The sequence below is a fragment of the Monosiga brevicollis genome, genomic scaffold, assembly GCF_000002865.3.
Source record: "Monosiga brevicollis MX1 MONBRscaffold_49 genomic scaffold, whole genome shotgun sequence".
NCBI lineage: Eukaryota > Choanoflagellata > Craspedida > Salpingoecidae > Monosiga > Monosiga brevicollis.
Window position 1 is genome coordinate 16766 of NW_001865086.1, and position 1833 is coordinate 18598.

At 51.1% G+C, this 1833-nt stretch overlaps 1 protein-coding gene across 1 annotated transcript in view; it reads left to right on the forward strand.

The window, feature by feature from the left end:
• The window catches only part of MONBRDRAFT_34747 (uncharacterized protein), a gene marked incomplete at its 5' end in the record, with an annotated part of 9616 nt that overhangs the window by 445 nt on the left and 7338 nt on the right, over window positions 1-1833 (forward strand). Inside the window, one exon of the mRNA XM_001750814.1 lies at window positions 459-1166. Within this exon, the coding sequence (XP_001750866.1) occupies window positions 459-1166 (708 nt within the window). The remainder of the gene's footprint in view (window positions 1-458; window positions 1167-1833) is intronic.

Consider the following 1833-nt stretch of genomic DNA (forward strand, 5'->3'; position numbering starts at 1 on the left):
CGGTTTTGGCACCTCCCCTGTCAACACCGGCCTTTTCTCAGCACCCCACGTGTTATGAGCCTGGGGAATTGTTGGCACGTCGGCATTTGTCCTGTTGAACCGCCACATCTTCGCCCGTTGCTTAGGGGCCCGGTCTCATCGAGTCCACCTCCCCGTTTGTGCACCTCGCCATGCCAAGCGAGTGAACAAGCCGCCCCCAGAAACACATCTTCCTTTTTTCCCCGAGTCCCTCAATGTTTTTGCCCCATTCTCTCACTGACTGATCGATCGACTGACAATCAATCCCGTGCCAGACCTCTTTCGGTTGGCCGTTCATCTCCCATAACTAGACCGCGTCGCTTTCTGACTAGAAGCTGTCCAATTGAATTCACAAAGCTTGACTCTCTTTACTCTCTTTACTCTCTCGCTCTTCTTTTTCTCTTCTTCTTTCTCTCGTTGTTCCCTGTTACATGTGGTAGTTGTGCTTTTCCTTTGTGTCTTTGCTGTTTACACCTTTCTCTCGTTATTCTCTCTCTCTAATCTCTCTCTAACCAATTTTGACTCTCACTCTCTTTACTCTCTTTACTCTCTTTACTCTCTTTACTCTCTTTACTCTCTTTACTCTCTTTACTCTCTTTACTCTCTTTACTCTCTATCTATCTCTCTTTGCTCTCTTTACTCTCTATCTATCTCTCTTTGCTCTCTTGGCTCTCTCTCTAACCAATTCATTTCTCTCCCCTCTATCTCTCTCTCTCTGTGCCTTTGCTGTTTATGCCTTTCTCTTTCTCTAACCTCTCGCTCTCTCTCTCTCTCGCTCTCTCTTTACGCTCTCTCTCTCTCTTTACGCTTTCTCTCTCTCTCTCGCTCTCTCTTTACGCTCTCTCTCTCTCTTTACGCTCTCTCTCTTTACGCTCTCTCTCTTTACTCTCTCTCTCTTTACGCTCTCTCGCTCTCTCTTTTTCTTGACGCTCTCTCTCTCTTAACACACTCTCTCTCCCTCTCTCTTTACGCTCTCTCTCTCTTTACGCTCTCTCTCTCTTTACGCTCTCTCTCTCTCTCTCTCTCTCTCTCTCTCTCACTCTCTCTCTTACATTTTCTTGATGTTGATCTGCTCATCAACGCACATGTAACACGCGCATCGCGCGCTCTCTCTCTCTCTCTCTCTCGTGAAACGGCGGCGGCGGGCGGTGAGTCCGACTTGTTGATGGTGGTGGGGGGTGGGGGTGAATGCAGTGGCGGTGGCATGGTGACGGCCGTGCGTTTTGACTGCACACATACACGCGCATCCATTCATACACCTCGAGTTGCCTTTCCCGACGCCACACACACACACACACACACACACACACACTGACATCTTGTGACACAAGCAGATTTGGCGTCTTCCACACACACACACACACCGAGAGTCTCCGGTTTATGAAACGGCAGCGCCTCGGTGATCTTCTCAAAGGCTGATACAACACGCCACACCACGCCACGCCACGCCACGCCACGTCACACACCACCACACACCACACGGACACATAAAGTCGTGCTCCCCCCGGCTTTGCTCATTGCGCCTGCCTCCAAGGGCGCATGACGCGCGTCTGCTTGTGTGATGATCAAAGACCCCTTGCTCCCGGCTGGCCTCAAATGGCCTTGACATTCGAGGCCATAACCACCATCATCGCCTCGCGGTGCTTTCCTCCCTCTATGACACCCTCCTTCACTCTCTTCCTTCTTCTTCTTTTTTTTTCTCGCCCTTGTCCCCCCTCTGTGTCTCTTTGGCACATCCGACCGCTGCTCTCCTCAATCTGCCCCCCCCCCCCCCCCCCTTTTTTTTTACTTAGAGGCACAAGGCCGGGTGTTGTG